Consider the following 21,213-nt stretch of genomic DNA (forward strand, 5'->3'; position numbering starts at 1 on the left):
ACCAGCTCCATTTCTTTGACTGTGCTGGTGTAATCCAGCAATGGAACCAGGGCAGTATCCCAAGCAGTATGTCCGACAACGACAGGCTCCTTCTCCAGCTGCTTCTTGACATACTATATAAGCAGAAATAAATCAGTTAAAATCTATTAATCAAAAACTCAAGTCATTTTAGATAAATATTAATGCTTACCTCTGGTAACTGTGAGAGAGATCGACCCAACTTTGATGCTTGCTTATCATCGCTTTCATCGACAGCATACAACGTTGCGAGTCCTTCCACTATTGCCTCTTTCGTTTCCAGGGATGTGTGCAAGACAAGATCTGTTGCACTCAATTTTTTATCTATGCATATATTATGTTTAAAGTGTTATGTTATAGGAGACAGATAGACTTGCATTAATGTTTTTCCCCTTACCTGAATGTTGATATGAATCCATCTGCGTGCTAATGCTGTGTAACTCTTGTTCGACATCAAATAAAGACTGCGACGCCAGCGTGGCAGGAGCAAAGTACTGCCACAATGCTTTCATAGAGCGACAAGTCTCAAAATCAAATCCAGCCATTGTATCATCAACGACATCTGAAATGATCTTTGCAAAATCCAAGTCATTAACCAGTGCCTGAACTAGACGTAAGTTATTCAAGTAATTATCAAGACTGAGAGGACGGCTATCCGCAATGCGCCAGGCAAAATCGCGTGTATCGAGAATTTGCTGCAAGCGATCGAACAAATCAATGTGGCATGTTTGATAAGCCTTGCTTGAGAGCCATTGTGACATGGCATAGTCGACTGTCGTAAAGAATGAAGAGACCTTTTTCACGATTGGATGTAATAGTTGTGCTTCAGTCAATCGACCATCATGGAAGCTGTAGGATTGTTGCAAAGCCGTCATGCTGCCCAACTTGAGTCGCATGGTTGCTTTCTGGACTGTCTTGACTGCGTGCTCATACTTGCACAAACGAATCACCAACGAATACGCTTTTTGCAGATTCTTAATAGAATAAAAGGGCAGACTGTTAGTTTTATCTTATACCTAAGCGCCACTCTAAAATTTTACCTTGTTTGATCGATCACGTGAGTAGTCATGGAATACTTGATCCTTGCACACAGTTTTCAAAAGATGCATCACACGATCAATGGCAGTCGTGTTCGATACCGAAGCATGTTCAGCAATATAGGCGAGCCAATGCAAGCGCAGGTTAGCATCTTCACTCAACAAGCTTTCCAAAAAGTAATCCATGGCAACCTCAACACGATGCTCGTCTTGTTCTGGTTGTTGCAACAGGTACAGTAGGCAGGCGCCTTGAACGGAAACAGTGGCCAAGCTAGAGTCTTGATCAACCATAGCACCGCCGATGAAGTAAGGGCAGTTGGTTGGCGACAAGGCCTGCTCCAGCAGATCTGGCATGTCCATATCCGGTGCATCCTCCATAAACACGTGATGGTACGAGGCCTGAATGGCATCCTTGAGAGACTGACCACGCTGCAGACGTTCAACGACGTAGGTTGCCAGCATCAAATAGTCGCGTACAGATCCCTTGTTACGCAGGGCGGCGTTGGCAGTTGCTTGTAGTTCGTTCAGCAATACTGGCATGCGTGCACCTCGCAGACCCAAACTGTTGACCAGCTTAGTTGCGTCTTGGACATCGGTCGTGTTCCAGTTGGCATCCACCAAAGAAATTTCAATACCGCGATTTCGCATGGCACGAGAGAGTTCGCCGTTGTTGGGATCAACCGTCATAAACATACGGAAGTTTGGATGTGGCTTGATCACCTTGACTTGTCCATCGATCAATCCACGTTCGTTTACCATCAAAACACCGTCATTTTCAAAAAGCGGATTCAAACGATCCAAAACGGAAGGGTTACACAAGTTGGCATTGTCAATCAAAAGCCAATGGCCTTGTTCCAGTGCATGAATCAACAAACCATCGATCCATTCGAACTTGCCGGCAACGCTGCTCTTTTCAAGCTGCTGCAAATTCTGGGCGGCTTCCACCATTGCAGTAATTTCAACCAAAGCATCTGTGTCTACACGTAGCGCAGCTTGGTTCAGCTGTTCGACGATACTCTCCAACAAGGCATAGTCCAGTTGTTGCTGTTGCTGGCTGTTGTCAGATTGTTGAGACATGCGTTGCTGTGTTTTGAGTGTGAACCAAGCATCGTTGAGCTGACGAACGTGTTGCAGTAACTCTGGTTGTTGGTTTGTCGATTGTGCCATCAGTAAAGCGCGGGTCAATCGGCTGGTAACACGTTCCAAAGCATCCATCACCACTTGTCGATGTCGGTTCAGATCAACTTGTTCAAAACCACCCAATAACTCCATTGTATCCACGCTGTTATTCATGGCAAATTCTTGCAGTCTGTTGCCCGTAAGTCGGCTCAGTAGACGTACAAGCGATGTTTTGCCCGACGCCGAGGGGCCAGTGACGATAGCCATCCATCCGGATTCGACACATTTCATCAAGGCTTCAAGTGGTGCCAAGAAGGTGTGCAGCAGATGCTCGTCCAGTTCGGGAGTTGATTTTTGTGCCAGGCGAGGCAAACGGGAGTGACCCACTACCAATTGACCAGGCGAGACGTGGTATGCTGGATTGGCAGTTCGCGTGTACTTGGTGCCAAACACATGTTCGTACAATTCAATGACCTTGACACGATCTTCACACGTACGCATACGTTGCAAGTAGATCGTCTCCAAATACTCGGATGGATCACTTGCGCTATCCTTTTGCATCAATTCGAGCCAGCGGAAAACGTCACGCAAGTTAAACTCCCAAGGGCTACCCTTGCGTCCAAAACGGCAGCGTACCATGGTCTCCTCATACATATGGGTATTAAACTCGATCATCTGCTTCAAGGTTTGTGCGTCGAATTGAGGGAATAGATGTCCACAAATAAATAGCAAGTCGTCTGCGGTCAAGTGCTCGACATAGACTTGCGTGAAGCGATTGACAAACGATTTTGGCAGGCCCTTACGACCACCACCTTGTTGTAGCGGGTTCTGAGCACCAAACACGCGGAATCCTTGAGCGCAAAAGAATTCACGATCCAATTCGGGAATATAGACGGCACCACGGTGATCGAGACAGGAATTCAGACCTTCCAGTACGGACTGCGACGCCAAGTTCAATTCATCGAGCAAAACCCAGTCGCCCTGCTTCATTGCTTGTAGGAACGGTGCATCACGCCAAGCAAACTCACCGCTGTCACCACCTTCAACAGGCAAATCGGAACCGAAAAGATCCATCAAGTCCGTTTGCTCAGACAAGTTGATACGCACCAACCGATGGCCTGCTGCTGCTGCGAGGGCCGATACAAGACTGGTTTTACCGACACCGGGACTGCCTTCAAGTAAAATAGGTTTCTTCAGCTGCATGGCACGCGCCACACGCATGGCATTGTTGGACGTAGTTGGTGCCAGCAAGGTAAACTTGATATTGGCTTTGCCAAGCGGACCACGTTCGATCAGGAAAGGACCAATGGCAAACTCATCGTCGGTAAGATTCACTTGCCCTTGTGTTTCGCCCAGCACAGTTTCCTCGTTCTTCGCATCAGGACAGCTTGCGAGTTGGCGCAAGCATTTCAGTCTAAAGTCCTTGAGCGTGTCGCCGCTGAGAAATGAGCCAGAAGCACCATGAGAACCAAGACCATCCAAAAGCACTAGGCAGCCACCGTGTGCAAAGGTCATATCTGGATCAAGGTTCCGCTCGACAACACCGGCATGTATAAACTGCACCCAAGACAATATGTCACGCAGGCTGACAACAGTTCGCGTTTGGCCCAAGGATTGTGTAAACCATCCAATAAAGTCGAGCATCTTGGTACCGTAACCGTTCAAAGCAGGGTGCGCTGCGAGCTGTTCATCGATAATCATTGTCAAATCGTCACGGTCAATGACCGAGGGAACCCAGATTTCAGTAAAACGGTTGCGCAATGCTGGCGAAAGTTCTTTCTTGCCGTAGTCACCACCAGGGTTCATGGTTGCTAAAAACTGGAAGCCTTCTTGACCAATCAACTCTTCAACATGCTTGCCACCCTTTTCGGCCAAAACCAACAGACGGCTCGGTTCAAGAACAGAGTTGAGACGCTCCAACACCGAGTCGTCAGCCAGGGATATTTCGTCAAGCAAGAATAAATGTCCACCACGCAAAGCTTGCACCAAAGGGCCATCGTGCCACTCAAAGAGTTGATCAGAGTCATGGTTACGTACAGGTCGTTGACCGCCCAACAAGTCCCCAGTTTCGGTGTTTTGATGGCAGTTGACAATATGCAGTTCGCGATTGAATGTCTCTGCAAGCATCTGACACACCGTGGTTTTACCACATCCTGTCTCGCCAACAAGCAGCACAGGTTCCTTGTAACGCAAGCATCGAGCCACCAAACTGAATAAACGACGCATAGCCTTGGTCCACACCAGTTTCGTATCCGCTGACTTGTCACGCAAAATCTTGTCGTAGATGGCAAATTCTTCTAAACGTTCGCAGTCGTACATAACATCCTCGTCCAGCTTCACCTTCATGACCGACTCCAATACTTGCTTGACAACCTTCTTTTCTTCATCCTTACGACAGCGTTCTGCAAGCAGCATGTAACCGTGCTCTGCAAGCTCTTGGTAACCATTCGGATCACGACCAGCCCATCGGAAAAGATCACGAAGCGTTATGAAACTGTGCTTTTGTTCAAACAAGCGCGAGCTCTTGCGGTGCTCCATCAACGATTTGTAGACCTGAACCAGCTTTTTACAGTACGAAGGAGCAATTTGACATCGTTGCGAGAGAATCATTTCGAGTTCATCCTGAGGTATATCGTCAAAATGAAGCTCCAAAAAGCGGTTTCTAAACGCTCTCGACAAAGCTTTACGACCACCATAAAGACCAGCAGGATTCTGCGTAGCAAAGAGCATAAAGTGCGGGTGTGGCTTGACAACCTCTTGGGTCTCGGGTATCAAGAGTTCGCGGTTATCATCGAGCAAGCGATTGAGCGCTTCGAGGACGTCTGAGGGAGCCAAATTCAACTCGTCGAGTACAATCCAATAGCCGTTTCTCAATGCTTCGACCAGTACACCTTCTTGAAACACGAGTTTGCCTTGGCTGTTGGAAACGTATGTACCCAGGTATTCTTGCAAATCCGTGTGCTCGTGGTTGTTAATACGCACGAATCGATGGCCGGTTTTTTTAGCCAAGAATTCAATCATACTGGTTTTGCCTGCCGAAGTGGGACCTTGGATTAGAACAGGGAACTTGCGCGACATGATGACACGTGCGAGATTGTATAGGTTCGTCTCAACAGATTGTGTCAGGATATAATGTCCATCGTCTTCGGGCTGATATTGACCTTGCTCGAGCCAAAAGTAGCCAAATTGAATAAAGTCATCGGACGGCTGCGCTGGAATTTGCGAAATTAAGTGTGCAGGGTTTTTGACGCCTCGCAGAATAGTCTTGTAAATCAGCTGTCGCATAAGTGCCTCGCTTTCCTTGTTGAGTTGCGTTAAGAACGTCATGCAAAAGCCTTCATACAAAGAGCGTCGAAGGCCGTATGTTGGATAAATCTGCACAACATAGGTCAATGCACGCGACAGTGTACGCATACTGAAGTGAGGCTTCTGATTGGCACCGTCGACAAGCTGGTGTTGCTGTGATAATTTTTTGGCCTCGAGATAGAATTCGGCAACATCGTCGCATGACCGCTCGTCCGAAACAGCAACCTTGCCCAAGTAGCGACGTACTATCTGCAGCAGATCTTCATAGCGTTGGTCTGGTGGATGGACGTAGAACTCGGTAAAACGGTTGCGCAAACCGGGAGGCAGATCGCGCTTTCCAACATCAGTCGCCGGGTTCATGCATGCAAATAGGCGGAAATTGGGATGGCGTTGGATAGGCTCGATATCACCCTTTTCCGTCAACAGCAACGATCCATCAGCATCCTGCAGTAGACCAGACAGGCACTCCAGCGTCTCGGTGGTGGCCAAGTTGATTTCATCCAAGAGAATCCAGTCGCCGCGTCGCACTGCCTTGACAAGCGATCCTTCCATGAAGTTAAATACAAAGTTGTTTTCTGCCTGGGTTTGTTGAACTTCAAAATCTGCGACCTGCTTTTCAAACATCTTCCATGCTTTGCGAAGCTCAGGAGGCGATTGTTTTTTGGACTCGCCGTTGTTCTCTTTGTTAAACTGCACATGGGATGTCTTGATAGCATGTTGCATCAGAGCGACAAAATACTTCCACTTTTGACGCACAAATGCCTTGCGCACAGTGTCAAGAAACTTGGTATTCTTCTCATCCATTTTGAACGTGCGTTCGAACAGATCCTCCAACATTTCTTTTAATGGCATCGCCAAAATCTTGCCTTCGACAGGTTTGAAACCACCAAGCAGGTCTGAGCTGTCTGACTGTTGCGACAAATTGACAACCACCAAATTTTGGTTCAGCATGTCTGCTAGCTGCTGCACCACGGTCGTTTTGCCGGTACCAGTTTCACCGACAAGGAGCGTTGGTTCGTTGAGCAAAACACATACGGAAATACGTTCAAGAAGACGGAGGGCATGGCCTGTAGTAGCAAAAGGTCGCTTGGGTCCTCGTTTCACAGTTTTGCCACCGGCTGCGATAGAGGACAAATCAGCACGGCCAATGACAACCTGGCTATTTTCGGAGTGGCGTAAAGGCGGCTTGCGTTGATCGACATAATTACGCACATATTCGGCAGATAGTTGCAATGGCTCGCCTACACGTTCGAGGACAGTAACCCATGTAGCATAGTCAGGAATCATGCCGCAGAAACAATCGATCGCTTCGCTAAACAGATCCTCCCGAATCGCCATATCCATAGCCGCTTCACCACCAGTATGTCCGTTCAGATCAACGTTAAGTCGCGTATTGATACGATGGCACCACTTCATCAAGTCACGCGTCGAGATATAGCGGCCCATGGTGGACAGCGTTGCAAAGTTGGGATCTTGGTAGATGTTGATCACAGCTTGAAATAGACGCATGACGTGGACTGAAAAGCTGCCAATATGTCGAAACTTTTCACGAATTACAGTCTCCAACTCATCCATGGATAACGGTTCAATGAGCACCCGGGTCCACAGATTCGCGCCAGTAACAAGTTGATGCTTTCGCTTGGATGTTGAACGGGAAGGGATAAATGACCGTGTACCAAAAAGCTGGAATCCTTCTTTTGCCGTAATCTTTTCACCTCGCGATGGAATAAACAGCTGGCGAGTTTCAAGTAAAGGAAGTAGCACAGAGATCACCTCTGCTGGTGCAAGGTCAATGTCCTCTATGAGAACCCAGCGTCCTTCTTGTACAGCTGTCGTCAAGACACCCGGTTGCCATTTGAATGATCCGGGCGTGGATGTGGAAACGTATGTACCAAGCAATACCTTGGGATCCGTCTGATCACCAAGATGGATTTTGATCAATTCTAAAATTAGAAAAGAAAAAACCTTAATTTAGCACAATAACTTCTTTTACGCTGCCGTATATCGAAGCATGCATCCATCCAAACTTACGATCTGCTCTTCCTGTTCGATTTGCCAATTCCTCCACAATAGATGTCTTTCCCGCACCAGTGACACCTTCCAAGAATGTAGGAGCGCCAATCGACAAGGCCAAACTGAGGGTATTCAAATTTCTAGTGGTCGTCTCGGTCAATATGAGTTGCTGCCGGTATACTAACGAATCACGATGGTTCGCTGCCGTTCTCGGTAACAAGACACCACACAAATTGCAAGTGAGAGACGATAAGTCGCTATCCTCGATATATTGTTGTGTCGTCGTAAAATTGTTCTGTGTCAGATTAAGCTGCTGTTGTGCCAAATTCTGTTCTTCCCATAATCTTTAAAGAGGCGAGAATTAGCAATTGGGTTACACAAAGAATACCTGTCAAAAAATAGTTGGGGATGTTGTATCACGTTACCGAAGCATTCGTAGATTGACTTTTGTGCCATCGATTATTGCCATGAGAGGTTCGTCGCTCGTTCCCAGCAGAGTTCGTGTTTGTAGGTCGCTCAAGCCATAGGCTTTGCCCAGGCAGAGAATTGTCAAATAGCGGATACATTCGTTAGGGGACTTTAACAGTTCCACCATGGGTCCCCAATTCCAAAGTGGAGCAAATGTAGATGTAGAAAACGATAAGAGTCGGTATGTCGTTAATAAAAGATCCTGAAGTTCGTCGCCAGCTGTTGCTGATGCGGTGGTCTATAATCGATACAATATGATATGTATCAGTTATCGTAATATATCCATAATTTTCCATTCATTAACATCCATTGCCAAAAGTAATCATACCTCCACGTTATGCGGTAAATGATTCAGACGTTCGAATAATGATGGTGAATTAATGAAATATGTTACAGCCAAGCTAGTGTTTACGTGAGAAAGAGGATGAAATGAGTAAGTTTGAGGTTCAAAATTAATATACGCCACGCAACGATAAATCATACCTTTTGACCTGAGGTACAGCTGGTAATACAATGCTAAATGCTTTTGCGACCCGTTCTATCCTATTTACAACGTTGGGTTCTCTAAGAAATGCAGGTGTGGCCCACCGTGCGACCAGATCCAGGACGATCGGACGGAAAAGTGAGATCATGGAGCGCGTGTAGGCCGAATGGAGGAGACAAACTGACAAAGTGTCCAGCACTTGAGATCCAGGTACTAGAGTTGGATTGTCGACATAACGTTCGAGTAATCGGGCGTCGATCGTCGTGTTATTGTCGTTGCGTGCAGTAGCGGTGGTTGTCGACGACATAACCTGCAACAACTGACGGATCGCACCGGGCAAGTCGAATGCAAGTGGGTTGTAAAGGTCATGGTGATCGGGTGCTGCTGGTGTCATAATTACATCCGTGTCAGTCATTGTGGTAGGGCGGGTTGATGAGCCAGGGCTTTCTTTCCGTCCCAAAAGTGAGTGGAGGAAGGTTTGGTTGGATGAATGGTGGGTGCTTGAAGGTGAAGAAAAAGCCTTTCCCGAAAAATTTTATTTCTTTTTTCTAGCGGCATTATCCAGTTTCCATTTTCGGACAAGGCAATGGTTGCCATCGAAGACAGGTTGTTGCTAGGCTTCAGTATAAGCTATCATTACCATCACCTAGTTTTCAAAGAATCATCATTAATATGCATCTTACATTGCTTTTTCTTTAGGCCTTTGAAGTAAGTCTATACGCGGGGCTATATGTATTACTGATACTGTGCACCAGTTTGACGCTAAGAACGAATCTTTTACGATGTCCCTTCCAGTCATTAATAATTCAAAGGGACTGACATATGCGTATATGATCCAGCAATTTTTTTAAAACAAGTTTCAACCAATTGCTCGTGTTAAGAGAAATGCCCACAGCATCCAAACACACAAAAGCCAACAATGAAATTTGTCTGTTCTGTCGGAGAGGTTTCAAACTTGGCAGTGTATAAAAGGTTCCGCGCTCGTTCGATTTCTTGATTTTTTTTTGCCTTTCTCAACAAGAAGACGCGTCCTTTCCAATTACTCTCCATGCATTGCTTAAAACACCATGCAAGAAATTCCGGGTTACTACTTTGATCCGGCCAAAAATCGCTATTTCAAGATCATGCCTTCGGGCCCCCACAGTCTAGCTGCAATCCGTAAAGCACAAGAAGAAGCCGAACGAAGCAAAGCTAAAGCTAACATTACCAAAGTGCAACGATTCAAACCTCTACCACCACCCAGCACAATTCGCGATCAAAGCGTTTATCGATATATACGGTCGAGACGCCTTTGCAACAAGTTATCATTAGCAGCAATACGCAATATAACAACAAATTTAACAGACACACCGCCGCCTGCCGTTGTCATCAGCGGCACACGCGCTTTATACAAAAAACTAAAACCTACAACACAACTCAATATTTCAGGATCATCATTATCGCGTGCATGTTGTATGGACTTTCGAGACGGAGATGCAGTAATATGTTATCCACAAGGCTGCCCAATGCGCTTTAAATATCAATGCGATCCATTTTACACCATGTGGAACACGCATTTTCCAGCGCATGTTTCCGCGGATGTCACGTCACTTCACCTGGGCAAACGACTGTTGGAATACAATGGCGAGCTGCGGCGCCCGGTATACGGCACGACGGAAATGAGTGCACATCATAGTAAGGCGCAACTGTGGCGCTTGTCAATGCCTTCGCTTGCAGATATGGATCCCGAACTCGCTTTATTTCTACGCGAGCATCAACAATCACCTCATCGAGACTCAAGAACAGCAAGAACAGCGCCAGTGGTTGCTGTTGGTAATCAACAACAGCCAGATGATACCGCTGCAGTGACGATGGACTGCACCTTTTCATTACGACGCAACAATTTTTGGACCTGCTCTGTAGACGATGACAATAACTCGCTTGTCGTCGGATGCGACACTGGAGCATACATGTTGACATCGACATTCAATATCCTTGGCCGTGCAACGGCACGTACAGCAGTGCTTGCGAGCTCTTGTATACCTGACCGGCCCGGCTTGGCATGGCTAGGCTGTCGCGACAGTGAGGTGAAAATGTTTGATCCTCGCATTCACAGCAAGCAGAACCTTCGTTTCAAGCATTCATCTTTGGCTATCGCGCATCTAAAAGCGCTGGATTCGTACCGCGTACTAGCTATCGATGTTGGTGAATCGCTAGCCATATGGGATATGCGGTTCATGGCGAATAATAAACGCAATCGTCCACTCCGTCGACTCAAGGGTCATGTAAATACTGCAGGCACCCGAATTGCTTGTGATGTAAATCAAACGAAACAGCTATTGGCATTGGCAGGAAATGACCATTGTGTACGACTATGGTCGTTAAACGATTCGCTTTGTTCCTCGACTGTCAATAGCAACCAAAACTTACCCTTCTGGGAATCGCAAAAGTTTGGTGACGGTCCAGTGCAAGCGGTCCAATTTATTGACGATCCTCCACCGATGGCGAGCGCATGGGAACAGCTGCCAGCTATGTCCGATGACCGACAAAACAGAGCACCAGGGCTTGTTGTTGCAGCGCCAGTGGATGCTAATTCTTCTTCATCGACATCATCATCAGGTATCCATTGGTTGACATTATAGAAAAATTACATCATATTGTACATATATACCCTTTTCGACTAGCTCCACTTCCATCGCTTTGTATGCCTTTATAAAATGTGTATAAGCATCAACATCCGTCCATATACAAAGATTAGCATATAAAAAAAGTTTATTCGTGTGACGAATAGATACATATACAGGATTATTAAGCATGGAGAAACTATTATATTACAAATTTATGTGTGAGGTGTGCATTGGGGTGGTAACTTATTGGAAACGAGCTTGCAATTCTATGTTACCAAAAGATTAAGTTAGTGAGGGACACTTACGATCAGCACAAAACAAGTGAGTAGACTTACTGTCGATAACAGCCTCGTAAGCAGCCGAGGCAGGCGAGTCAGGGTATTCATCCATAAATGAGACACCCATATCACAGCTCTTTGCGATCCGTGGGTCCAGCGGGATTCGGCCAAGCAAGTCGATATTCATTTCTTTGGCAAGTGCTTCTGCACCACCAGTGGTGGGTGGGAAGATAACCGACTCGCCATGACAATTGGGACACACAAAACCAGACATGTTCTCGACCAAACCCAAAATAGGGATATTGACCTTGCGACAAAAATCAATTTCCTTGCGCACATCCTGTAAAGCGACCTCCTGTGGAGTTGTAATGACAATGGCACCATCGATACCGCTTTCCTTCAAGTAGGATGCGACCGACAAGTGTTCATCCGATGTGCCTGGGGGTGTGTCCACCAGCAAAAAGTCCAATGTACCCCAATCCACATCCTTTAAGAATTGTTTGATCAGACCATTCTTTTTGGGTCCTCGCCAAATGACGGCATCGTCCTTGTTGGGAAGCATGAATCCAATACTCATTACGCCGAGATTTTCTTGCACAAAAACTGGTTGCCATCCACTGTTGCTTTGATGGATTTGTTCGCCTTCCAAACCCATAATTGTAGGAATCGATGGTCCGCAAATATCAACGTCCATAACACCCACTTCACTGTCCTCGTCATGGGCTAATGCAAATGCTAATTGCGACGTGAAACTCGATTTGCCGACACCGCCTTTTCCGGATAGGATCAAAATCTTGTGCTTCACGGACGCCATGCGTGCCGTAATCAACGGAATCGCTACAAGAACACACCTACTATTTTAGCCAACTAGAAAAGGAAAACAAAGTGCTTTTTTTTCAATGAGCAATTTATTGTTAAATTTTTACCTGGATCAGGACCTTTAGGTGCAGTAGCGCAAGCATTCTGGTTGGGACAACCTGCGCAAGCTGAAGCTTTACCAGCTTGATCGCTTTCTGTTCCCTACATTGATCAATTAAACTCATTGTCAATATACCGGCAATATCGATGCTACTGAAAGTAAATAAAACATACAGGACAATGCTCTGGTGCGTTTTCGGGTACGTTCTCTTCTGAATGTGGAGGAGACATGGGAGTGGTAACGGACAGAAAAGAAGGTGAAAGAGAGAGTTGATTATTAATTGATTAAAGCACACCTTCTGCACAAAAGAAAAAACACATATCCGTCGGCGACTCCTTCAGCAGTTCCTATTGGTTGATGCTGCTTTGATCTGAGATCCATCTATAATCGAGCGTGGATACGGATACTCACCCGCTGTTAGTATTAACAGTAGTTCGTAGATCCTCTTCGACACTCAAATGAATATCAGCTACAAACTCTTGTAGTTACTGCTACTTATAGCTGTTATTTGTAGTAATAATACGATGAGGAAATGATTTAACAGTAAGAATTGCCGTTAGACACGGCTGGCAATTAGGCGTCGTAGCACTGCAATATATCTAGATATAGAAGCTACTTAAAGCATTAAGAAGTCTTGTATTGATGGCCATCCGATCTTGTCTGGATGTGTCAATTTTTTGGTCGACACTGGGTCGAAATAAATAACATACTACGATAACAATAGTAACATGCAAGGTTTAACCAGAATGTTTGCCATTGTACATACTCTAAAAGCTGCTTTTGCTGCAATAATCCGTTGACCAATTATAACGTGACTCATTATATGGAACGAGGTATTAGACTCACATGCTTTTTTCCAGTAGTACAGCTGATAAAGCAATACCATGCATTAGTAGATGTTACTATCTTTTTTACATACAATTGTATCCATATGTAACATAGCAGCCATCATACACAACCTCGAGTCATTACTTCTGACATAGTCAAGTTTCATATAATCATACTCAGGATGCAAATATCAACAAAGCGAGCGTTAAACATACAATGTTGATTGTTATCGAGTTTGTTCTGTCTTATTACGCATCAGCAACCTATAAGGTAAACATGCCACATACCCTGACTGCTTAATAATCGACATTAAAACAGTACCAGCTATCTTTACGCCATGCTTACAGCTCGGAAAGAGTACTGCGGCATTAGTAGTAGAAGTAGGAGGACTGTCATCGATCAGTCAAAACCATAATAAGCTACGATAGCCTTTAGCACCGGCGCTAATGAAAGGCAAGAGACGTTTATATAAAGAAAGTACCCTCTCCTGAAATCTTCCTCTTTGATGTTTAATACTCCTTCATGTTGCTCGCAATAAGCTTATTACGCATGTATGCATTTCGCAAAGGTTGACGTGAACTTTCCTTTTGCGGTGTATAAATTTGTTAATTATGGGAATAGGTCCGTCCAATAGGAAGCAACGGCAGAAGATTCTCCGTACAAAATCAATTCGCAAACTCCGTATATAAGATCTTCTCTCCGTGGATCCAACGGAAAAACACACGCTTTTACTCCTCTTTTTCTCGATCTCTTCTTCTCTTACTTTCTATATTACGATGACTACGACTGAAAATATTGTCATTGTTGGTGGTGGTTATGCAGGCGTTAGCGCTGCGCAAGAACTGGAAAAACAGCTAGCTGGTAACAGCAAGTACAGAGTGGTTTTAATTGACAAGGTACAAAAAGCAGCTCCTCTTTTTTTTTTTGATCGACAAGCGTCTACAGAAACAAGCATGCTCATCAATAAGCTGATCTCTTTTCCCAGAAATCTTTCTTTTACCACATTGTCGGCGGCCCTCGCGCTGCAGTCGAGCACATCAACAACATTATCCCATATTCACACACATTTAAGGATATGAAGAAGCACGCTGTAGTGCAAGCAACTGTTGTACGACTCGGGAAAAACAAAATCCATCTTGATAAGCCCTTTGAAGGCTCGATCGAATTGTCGTTTGCCTATGCAGTTCTTGCCACCGGCATCCGCTATCCTACACCTGCTAAAGTCAAGGCACTCGACTCGGACGCAGCACTTAAAGAACAAGGTGAAATCCAAAGCCTTGTCAAGGACGCCAACTCTATTTTGATCGTCGGCGGCGGACCAACTGGCATTGAATTGGCCGGTGAAATTCGCGAGAAATACAACGAAAAGAAAATCACTTTGGTACACGACCAAAAGCAGTTGTTGCAAGAAGGTGTTCCTGACAAGCCGCGCGCCCAGATCCTTCGCAAGCTTGAAAAGAACAACATCAAGGTCATTTTGGACGAGACTGTCGAGTTATCTACACCCATCGAACGTACCATTTTCAAACCTGAGGGACCGCTCAGAACGCGCAAAGGTGTCGATTTGTCGGCCGATCTCGTCATGTTGATGTTTGGTACGCGTCCTGAAACTGAATGGCTCAAGGACACGCTGCCTTTGGAATCAAATGGATTTGTCAAGGTCAAGTCGACCTTGCAAGTGGACGCACCCGGATTCGAAAATGTTTATGCCACTGGCGACGCGGCCAGTATCAAGGAGATCAAAATGGCCGCTAGAACCAAGGGTCATGCAAGTGTCGTTGTTGCAAACATTGTGAACGCTACCAAGGGCAAGGCACCTTCGCAGAATTACAAGCCTAATACCACATTTTTGATGGCGCTCACTTTCGGCAAGGTAAAATAGATATAACGGGATGGGCGGGATCGCATTTCTTCTCCTTTGATGCATTTCATATGTATAACGAGCAAGGTACTGATTATGGCTTTGACCTTTTCTTAATGAATAACGTAGAAACAAGGTTTTCTCTTTACTCCTATGGGGAATATGGGTGACTGGATAGCATCAAAGTTGAAGAGCAAAACGATGATGACTGAGAGTTTCTGGCAGACAATGAACCTGACTGAACCCACAAAGTAAGTAGCTTTCGAGATATTCTTTAAGCTTTTCCTATATCATGGCGACGGCTGCTTGTGATTATACATCGTCTCACTCACAATTTCAGGGTCAAATAGTCCAAACAAGCCATCGTCGGACGGATCTTCTATGACCATGACCACTATCACCATTGGTGTTGTCGCTGTTGCTGCTTATTATGCTGTCACAACACAAGGTCATGGTTTCTCTTCTGCTTACCACCATTTAGTATCGCTTTATACCAGCTACTCCTCTTCTATCTCTTCATGATTAATATTAAGTAATGTTATAAATAAATATGTGTATTTCGCTATGATGAAACCTCAAGTCTCTTTTCGGTGGTCGGGATTAAATTCGGTCATCCTCTGCTCAAATAAGAAACACGCGTCGCGACGCGAATTAACCCGCGACCTTCATTTCCCTGTTACTTTTTTCTTTTTTTCCTCCATGACAGTCGACATGCAATTATCAACTAATGCAATTAAATCACTTTATGAGAACCGAAGTGATCCAAGTGTCCCGGAACACCCCATTTTGCAGGTGATTAACGTCAAGCCTGTACAGTCAACAACCAACAAACGCTACAGGTAAAATTAGGGGAAAAGTTTTGCGCAGCGCTCCTCTGTGTCAACTTCATGGTGAAGGCGAATCTTACAAAGATAAACTTCATTTCTTTCCTGTTTTGTTATACAGAGTCATTCTATCGGATGGCGAGTTTTTTATGCAAGGTAAAAGTTCTCTCTTTGGCTGAAAGATCAAACGTGTATTTTACTACCCTCCCCTCTTTTTGCCCATTGTTGTCATGTACCTTTTAAATGTGTGAAAGCAAAGAGAAAAGACTAACACATATGTATAGCCATGCTTTCAACCAATACTACAAGTTTAGCGGAAAATAACGAATTGGAGCGATGGTCCCTTATCCGCTTGACCGAATCAGTATGCAACGAAGTGAATGGGCGCAAGTATGTATTTACCGCGTTCAACGGAGTACTGGACAAAAAAAAGTAGGACTGACACATGTTTATGGACATTTTTGTAGGATCTTGATCATTCTTGGTGTCGACATCATCAGTAAGCATGAAACCAAGATTGGTGATCCCAAATCTATTGAAAATGTCGGTGGCTCGCCTTCAACTTCGTCCGCTTCCAACAGTGGCACTGCTAATCCTGGCACTGCTCAGCCTACACCCATGAATACGAGTAGCAGCAGCAGCAGCAACAGCAACAATGGCCCTGCTGTGCAACCATCTGGAAGAACCAATGTACAACTCGAATCGTCACTGTTCTCTATCACCGCTTTGAATCCTTATCAAAACAGGTACATGTACAGTCTGAGTTGCGAATGGAAACGAAAAATGGTATAGGAGGAGTGTCATTGGAAACCGTATTAACAACGTGGACGGCTATGCTAGATGGACAATTAAGGCCCGCGTCACCTTGAAATCTGACATTAAGCACTGGCACAATAATCGATCTGAAGGCAAGCTTTTCAATGTCAACTTGCTTGACAAGTCGGTAAGCATATCAGATTCCCGTGGATATGTGTGTCTGTGTGTGGGTATTGGAATTGCCAATATTAACTCAACGGATACGGTTTACAGGGAGAAATCAAAGCCACGGCCTTCAACGATCAAGTTGATCGCCTATTCCATGTTCTTGAAGAAGGCAAAGTATACTACATCTCCAAGGCTCGTGTGACCATGGCTCGCAAGCAGTTCTCGACATTGGACAACGAATACGAACTTGTCATTGAAAATCAAACTGAAATCGAAGTGGTAAGGATACAGCACAATGCTACTTGATGTGATAAACCCAGCTAATTTTCTCGCCGTATGGTTGTAATACAATAGTGCCCCGACGAAGTTACCATTCCGAAGATGAACTTTAGCTTTGTGCGAATTGCTGATATCGCCAACTATGAAAAGGATGCCACAGTTGACATTATTGGCGTTGTGCGAGACGACAACGGTGTGCAGGAAATCATCACCAAAAGTACAGGCAGACCGGTATGTGCTGTTTTGTTGTATGATTGATGGGGCTGGATCATGATGTACATAAAAAAATGAATAGTGTGTGATGCGTTTGTGATATTTAACTTGTTTTGTGCTACAACAGGTCAAGAAACGTGAACTTGTGGTAGTTGACGATTCGGAGAAGCAGATTCGTTTGACGCTTTGGGATAAAACTGCAGAAAACTTTGACTCCAGCGGTGCCCCCGTAGTAGCATTCCGTGGATTGCGCGTGAATGATTTCGGCGGTCGGTCGCTTTCGCTGTCTACCAATGGCACACTCAAGGTCAACCCGGATATCCCAGAATGCACCAAGATCAAGCATTGGTACGCCTCCCAGTCCTCGGAAGCGTCTTATGACACATTTGCTCAACAAACAACCAACTCCATCGGACAACAGTCCAATACACGCATCACACTCGGCCAAGTCAAGCAGGACGGCTTGGGTACTGGGGATCGGGTGAGTTTTCAGTCTGATGATGATGACGATGACGATAAATTAAAAAGAACGGAATTCGGAAACGAAGAAGAGAGCATGCTAATATAATATTAATGTGTTAATTATATGAATATTCAAGGCCGACTACTTCTCCGCACGAGCCACGGTTGTCTTCTTGAAGAACGAAAACCCTGCTTACCCATCGTGCCCTGATTGCAGGAAGAAGATGGTCCAAAACGAGAACGACTGGCATTGTGAAAAATGCAACAAGGGACACCCTGAGCCCATGTGGCGATACATCCTCACGGCCAGCATTGAGGACGCCACGGCCCAGTTGTTCGTGAACGCATTTGACGATGTGGGCATCAGCATCATCGGAGTATCGGCCAATGAAGTGATGAGACTCAAGGACACAGAGCCAGATGCTTATGCAAAGCTCTTCTCGGACGCACTATTCAAGGTGTACAACGTCAAGGGCAGAGCAAAGTCCGAGACTTTCAACGTAAGTGGCAAACGAACAAACAAACAACACTGCCCCTTCTCTCAAAGCAGCACATGACCTAACCCCACACATGAACACAAATACAATGTAGGACACAACCCGCACAAAGTACACCCTCATGGAGGCAACGCCAATCAACTACGTCCAGGAAGCCAAAGAGATGGTCAGTGCCCTCGAAAAGCTGACTGTTTGAAATGTGCACAAAGCAATGGGTCTTCCAGCTGTGCACCGTCGTATATAGTTATTAGCAAGCACACGCAAGTCCCCACCCCCACCCCCCCCCACCTCCCATTCCCAACTCATCTGTACTAGGCAAATAAAAACATAAAATCAATGCGTTCTTTCACAGCCTTTTGTTGTTGTGGTTCACCCCCTTTATTTTTATTTTTTTCTCTTTCTTCTCGCCTTTCCCCTAATATCAAATACCTTTGGGAGCTATTCTCTCTTTCACTGTCTGCTTCTCTCCCTCTTTCTCCGTCCACAAAACAAGGCTGCAAAAAATATATAGTAGAAAATAGAGAACATGGCCTATCGCTCGACGTCGAATTTAGAACCTTATCATGGCGATTCGTTATTACCACCCAACAGTTTCTATAGCACCGACACGAGCTACGATTCTACAATCGGAGGAGGAGGAGGAATACGTCGGGCAATGTCCGTAATGTCATCCTCCAGTTACCAATACACAGCCGACGATAACGAATCGATCCGATCTGCGCCACCACCACCTGACACTGGCCTTCATTTATCCAAACAGGATCTTGCCTCGTCCATTGAATCGTATGAGAGTTTAGTCAAAGCAGCACAAGTATACCAGGACCAAATGAAACAACTTTCGGGAGCAGCTGCCGGGTTTGGATATGCGCTGGAACGGGTAGCACGAGGAAGAGGCGCTTCGGATGCAGGTCAAGCTCAAATAATCTTTTACTACATGGGCAATAAGATTCAATATTGTTATTATATGCACGGCAGCCAGTTTTGTTCTTGCTACTGACATGTTTCTTTTGCTTTCATACAGGCCAGAGTCTTCAAGCAGCAGCTGGATTGCAATTTCTTATATCGAATCATCAACAAATACTGGTACGTTTTGTTGCTTTGGATAAAGTAGACGGGAACATGTAATTGATACAATGACAACATGATAGAGCGACATGTTCAGCAAGGCATTGGAGATACCCTTGAACGAAAATCTCAATCATCATCGTAAAACAGTTGAGGTAGCTGAAGCAATTGGATATGATATGGCTGAATTTAGTGGGTGGGGGGTCGGATAGCATCGTTTGCTTTTTTATTGACACAAAGGCATTTGGTCTCCTTTATTGCTGTATAGCAAAGCCAAGGGAATTACGCATCAGCGCTAAAGCTAATGAGCAAAAAGATCCGTGACACTGAAGCGCGCAATATGAAGAACGGCAGAAAAGGACAACGAGGTTCGTTCGCTTATTGATCATGAACATACGTAGTAGCTGTTAGTACTAGTTGTACTATCATCGCTGCCATAGATAAACTACTCAAATACTTAAACGCTCCATTGTGATATGCATATTACATAGATATCCGACAATTCCGCAAAGCGCTGCAGGATCTTACACGACAGGTGGATGAGTTAGATCGGATCAAGACGGACTACCATCGACATATGGCAGAAGTAGAACGAAGGAACCATTATTTTATACTGAGCAAAGTAGCAACTGTTGTGCGTGCCCAAGTAGATATCTACGAACGTATCTCAAATAAAGGGCTTGCCGATCCGATGCTAGAACAGGTAAGCGTTCATGTTTATTATTTGCATTTTTGAGTCGTATATCACCGCATTCATCATGGGTAGCGATGATGCTACCCTCCCTGTTAAACAACTTGGGACTGGACCAAGAGAAGCAAACTCTAAAAAACATCAACTATAATTTATTAAATTCTTCAAGATGATGCATCAAAACCCGGACCCCTTTTGCGCCTATTCTTCAACAGCCGATGAATCAACCGAGATTTTCACCGTACTTCCGCCGGTATCTCTGATCGATTATCCACCTCAAACACCCATCACAGCTTTTGATGCTGACGACTATGGCTTGTTTTCTTCAGGTGCAGCAACGCCGATCCCACAAGAAGATGAAGATTCATGGTCGCAACACCAGCATCAGCAATCACAATTGCAGCAAGAAGAAGAAAAACAAAGCCAATCACAACTAGTACAGTCACCATCTTCATATCATCACCATCACCATCATCGTCATCAACATGAAACAACCGACGAACAAGAAAAACAAACAGAAAAGCAGCAGAAGCAACAGCAACGGAAATCCGACGAATTCCTCGGGGACAATCGAAAGAAATCGAAAGAGGAGCCTAAAATAGCAGTAGTAGCAAAAACAACATTGCATGAGGATGATGATCGCTCCTCGGCTGTTTCGTCAGGAGACGAAAGCACGCAGACACAGCAGGTCCGAAAAGAAACCTCAGTGGGAGGTGGCCACCAGCAGCAGCACCATCCCTACCATTCATATCACCATGACCACCACCATTCCCCAACAGCGCCATCGTTACCGCCTCCACCACTGCCGCATTCCCTTTCTCACAACAGCAGCAACCCGTCATTGGAGGAAACATGATGAAGGATGTCTGTGATAACATGTATACTCTTTTCCTTGTCCTTACTTTGCTCTTTCATGGTCGTTCCTTCTCAACTTTTTCACATACATTCGTTACCTTGTTTTCCAAAAAGAAACACCCGCAAGATTCTTATTTCGTTCATATTAATCTTCTATATTATATGTTATCGCCAAAGCAAAAAATAATATGTGTATTCTTCTATAGTATTTATTTACACTGCAATACTAAAATCCTTATCTCCTGTTTCAAACTTGGATGCTCATTTCAATGCTATATATATGCTATATACATAATAGCGCTTGCTCAATAGTTCCTATGTTGTGTAGTATGTTGCTGTTTTGGAATGCATAAACTTATTTTTTCTACATTTATAGCCTTCCTCAAGCAACACTATTGTTTTATGAGTTACATAACACCAACCAGATGTGATTCAAGGTAGTATAGAAGCTAATCCGTATTTGATA

At 44.9% G+C, this 21,213-nt stretch overlaps 6 protein-coding genes across 6 annotated transcripts; 4 read left to right on the forward strand and 2 right to left on the reverse strand.

The window, feature by feature from the left end:
- Positions 1-359: 359 nt before the first annotated feature.
- On the reverse strand, positions 360-8,839 carry BDB00DRAFT_755156 (P-loop containing nucleoside triphosphate hydrolase protein; the record flags this gene model as incomplete). The annotated part of the gene is made up of 6 exons (XM_053118817.1): positions 360-1,027; positions 1,076-7,423; positions 7,512-7,837; positions 7,919-8,199; positions 8,290-8,362; positions 8,445-8,839. 6 exons carry the CDS (start codon positions 8,837-8,839, stop codon positions 360-362), a joined length of 8,091 nt encoding a protein of 2,696 aa, XP_052984715.1.
- Positions 8,840-9,442: 603 nt separating this feature from the next.
- Positions 9,443-11,188, forward strand: BDB00DRAFT_800360 (uncharacterized protein). Its single transcript, XM_053121769.1, has 2 exons — positions 9,443-9,734; positions 9,854-11,188. Exon 2 carries the CDS (start codon positions 9,900-9,902, stop codon positions 11,064-11,066), a length of 1,167 nt encoding a protein of 388 aa, XP_052984716.1. The 5' UTR covers positions 9,443-9,734; positions 9,854-9,899; the 3' UTR covers positions 11,067-11,188.
- BDB00DRAFT_800363 (cytosolic Fe-S cluster assembly factor NBP35) lies at positions 11,189-12,562 on the reverse strand. Its single transcript, XM_053121770.1, has 4 exons — positions 12,422-12,562; positions 12,256-12,349; positions 11,387-12,166; positions 11,189-11,317 (listed from the first exon to the last, which is right to left on the reverse strand). The coding sequence occupies exons 1-4, from the start codon at positions 12,476-12,478 to the stop codon at positions 11,295-11,297; spliced, it is 954 nt and encodes a 317-aa protein (XP_052984717.1). The 5' UTR covers positions 12,479-12,562; the 3' UTR covers positions 11,189-11,294.
- Positions 12,563-13,807: 1,245 nt separating this feature from the next.
- On the forward strand, positions 13,808-15,492 carry BDB00DRAFT_800365 (uncharacterized protein). The gene is made up of 4 exons (XM_053121771.1): positions 13,808-13,972; positions 14,062-14,949; positions 15,067-15,188; positions 15,288-15,492. The coding sequence occupies exons 1-4, from the start codon at positions 13,853-13,855 to the stop codon at positions 15,457-15,459; spliced, it is 1,302 nt and encodes a 433-aa protein (XP_052984718.1). The 5' UTR covers positions 13,808-13,852; the 3' UTR covers positions 15,460-15,492.
- A 108-nt stretch (positions 15,493-15,600) lies between these two features.
- BDB00DRAFT_800368 (replication protein A DNA-binding subunit) lies at positions 15,601-18,489 on the forward strand. The gene is made up of 10 exons (XM_053121772.1): positions 15,601-15,776; positions 15,883-15,917; positions 16,046-16,151; positions 16,229-16,507; positions 16,602-16,704; positions 16,791-16,964; positions 17,040-17,195; positions 17,305-17,658; positions 17,777-18,139; positions 18,231-18,489. The coding sequence occupies exons 1-10, from the start codon at positions 15,637-15,639 to the stop codon at positions 18,330-18,332; spliced, it is 1,812 nt and encodes a 603-aa protein (XP_052984719.1). The 5' UTR covers positions 15,601-15,636; the 3' UTR covers positions 18,333-18,489.
- Positions 18,490-21,018, forward strand: BDB00DRAFT_800369 (uncharacterized protein). The gene is made up of 6 exons (XM_053121773.1): positions 18,490-19,044; positions 19,158-19,219; positions 19,285-19,356; positions 19,470-19,569; positions 19,693-19,904; positions 20,062-21,018. Exons 1-6 carry the CDS (start codon positions 18,663-18,665, stop codon positions 20,746-20,748), a joined length of 1,515 nt encoding a protein of 504 aa, XP_052984720.1. The 5' UTR covers positions 18,490-18,662; the 3' UTR covers positions 20,749-21,018.
- The last annotated feature ends 195 nt before the right edge of the window (positions 21,019-21,213 follow it).

Source organism: Zychaea mexicana (assembly GCF_025766255.1).
Source record: "Zychaea mexicana strain RSA 1403 chromosome Unknown BDB00scaffold_5, whole genome shotgun sequence".
In the NCBI taxonomy this organism is placed as follows: domain Eukaryota; kingdom Fungi; phylum Mucoromycota; class Mucoromycetes; order Mucorales; family Lichtheimiaceae; genus Zychaea; species Zychaea mexicana.